Below are 2,446 nucleotides of genomic sequence, written 5' to 3'. Positions count from 1 at the left end.
GTTATCCACAGGTATCACCCTACGCAAACTCACTGGCACTTGTGATAGGCAGAGTCGTGAAGACAAAGCTGGGTTCTGTCAGGATTATCACACCTTCAACTTACAACAAATTCTCGAACACCACCACATACACAGGCCAAGAATAGTTGTGTTCTTAGACCTAAAAGGCGGTCCGACTGAGTCAGTTGAACTGCTTTGCGGTGGTATCTTACCTTTAGAGATATGCCGAACATTTTCGCCATACTCCAATCCCTATATTACGACACCCATTGGTGCGTAAAAGTCTAGAGAAGGTAAACCCCTGACTCCACCACCAAAAGTGGTGTCCATCAGCATCGCCCTTTACCACCTTTCCTTATCGACACTTCGCAACCGAATTAACTGTCGAATAAACGTCTGTCGTCTCCTATCTTTGGCTTGGGCTTTCGTTCTGGGGAAGACCTTAAAAATTTAGACTGCCGAAGATGTACTGCTGTGTCCAGATTCTATCTAGATGCAAAGTAGGTTCCACGCCAGGAAATTTCTGAGCCCGAGTTCAATAGGAGAATTGTCAACGACAAAATTGGTATGGCTGCAAAAAGATGGATGACCCATAAAAATAAAGGAGACTACCGAGATTTGGGCACAGGATTCACTTTATTCGATAGTCACACTATGGCAAAGAGAACTAAGAAAGTCCCATATGTTGGGCATCTTATATTGTAAGAATAAATTTATCGTCCTTCGGCTTATCGTCTGTTTCGGATACTACTGTTTCTTCGGGGAAGTTGACCGCAACTGCCGAATGAGGATGGACTAATTTTGGTGGATCGAACTTGAAGGAAGGAAACTGGGTCATATCTTGACCTGTGGCTCCGAATATTTTGTCAATTTTTGCGAGCATATCACTGAGTTCCTTTAATTCAGCGGGTGTGGCATTAGCTAGTCCCATCTCTGCCGTCCTAGCGAAGTGATTGGCTGGTAAATCAAGCTATCGATACCTACTTGCTTTTCTGGTTGTACTCCTGTATTTTTGCAACAAATGCCTTCTGTATAGCATCCAATTGGGTAGCTGCGGGGGCCTTGGTGGTTACGGTGCGGCAGAGAGGTAGCCACATGCAAGGACGGAGGAGAATCCCAGCATTCATTCTCGGAACGTACACGTTTGAACTGAGCGGTGTGGAATTCTTGGCCTTCATATCAAGTCGTTCAGTTTAGGTTCACGGATTCACGGATTCACGGGTTGATNAGCCTTGAGGAACTCCGATGGAGACCGACGCTGGAGAAGTGTAAGCCGAGGCTATTCCCCGTCGGAATGATCTGTTTGATAGGAACGCCCCGATCCAGCGAAAGATTATCCCTTGAATCCCGTAAGACTCGAGTTTGTGGAGAATCGGGACATGTGGGACCCTATCAAATGCTTTTGAGAAGTCGAAAAATATCGCATCCGATATGGGTCCTTCGTCCTTGGCTTGGGTTAACCTGTCCATAAACACGAGCATTTTTGTCAGGCAAGAGGGGTTTGGGAGAAATCCGTGTTGGGCTGGAGATATCAGGTTGCTGGAAGTAAGGTGATCTGGGTGATATCATCAGTGCGTTATTAGGGAGTGTGTTGGTGAAAGGAAGAATGCCTTCGCTTCGGAGTTATTCATTCGGAAATGCCAACTGATCGGTTACAGACCATTGAACAAGGAAGCAAAACTCTCATCTGCATCTTAGTTACAAGACCTGGACACAGATCTTCTCCGAAACGAGTCTTCCTGGAGATTCATTGCGTCCAATCATTCATCGGTCAAATAAAAGCAAATGTTACAAAGTGGCCCCACGAATTCCGCAACAGAATTCCCTTTTCAGTCGACGCAAAGCGAAATTCTACGAACAGCTCATACTACTCGCGTGCCTCCCGATCAGTAGTATCACCGTTACACACCTCCACCCCTTATAGCTCGTTCGCGTGCCATCGATTTTCATTTCCCTCCGCCAGGTCGGCTTCGGCAGCGGGTCTATTCGGTCGTTCTTTAGGTGTATCATGCCACTTGCGAAGCTGCGTCCCATTTACTGCTTTCGATCCCCGACCATCTTGAATGGTATAGACGTTCCCCCGGCGGCCGGTGACGGCAAACGGCCCTTGCCATCGACTGATCAGCTTCCACCACCCCAGTCCACTGCTTCTAGGATTCTGGTGATCCTACCACTTGACCTTCGTGCCTATGGGGAACGTTCGGACCTTTCTACCTGCCGTTTTCTGCCTAGTCCTTTCCTGAACGGCGGTCGAATTTTCTCCAGCTCACCTTCTTCCTTCCTCTAGCTCCTTCAGAGACAAGCGTTTTGCCGGCAACAACCCAATTTCCTGACCAACCGGAAGGTGCGAATGTCGGCCGTACATCAGCATAAACGGGCAGTTGCCTGTGCTTGACTCTGTGGAAACACGATGAGCTAACAACACCATTGGCAAGTTCATTTTCCA

At 47.6% G+C, this 2,446-nt stretch overlaps 1 protein-coding gene across 1 annotated transcript; it reads right to left on the bottom strand.

Annotated features, from left to right (window-relative positions):
• Positions 1 to 694: 694 nt before the first annotated feature.
• On the bottom strand, positions 695 to 1,178 carry T265_10133 (hypothetical protein; the record flags this gene model as incomplete). The annotated part of the gene is made up of 2 exons (XM_009176412.1): positions 695 to 941; positions 985 to 1,178. 2 exons carry the CDS (start codon positions 1,176 to 1,178, stop codon positions 695 to 697), a joined length of 441 nt encoding a protein of 146 aa, XP_009174676.1.
• Between the last annotated feature and the right edge of the window lie 1,268 nt (positions 1,179 to 2,446).

This window comes from Opisthorchis viverrini, assembly GCF_000715545.1.
Source record: "Opisthorchis viverrini unplaced genomic scaffold opera_v5_337, whole genome shotgun sequence".
Lineage (NCBI taxonomy): Eukaryota > Metazoa > Platyhelminthes > Trematoda > Opisthorchiida > Opisthorchiidae > Opisthorchis > Opisthorchis viverrini.
Note: the sequence above shows the minus strand (reverse complement) of the source record. Positions and strands in the feature narration are given on the sequence as shown.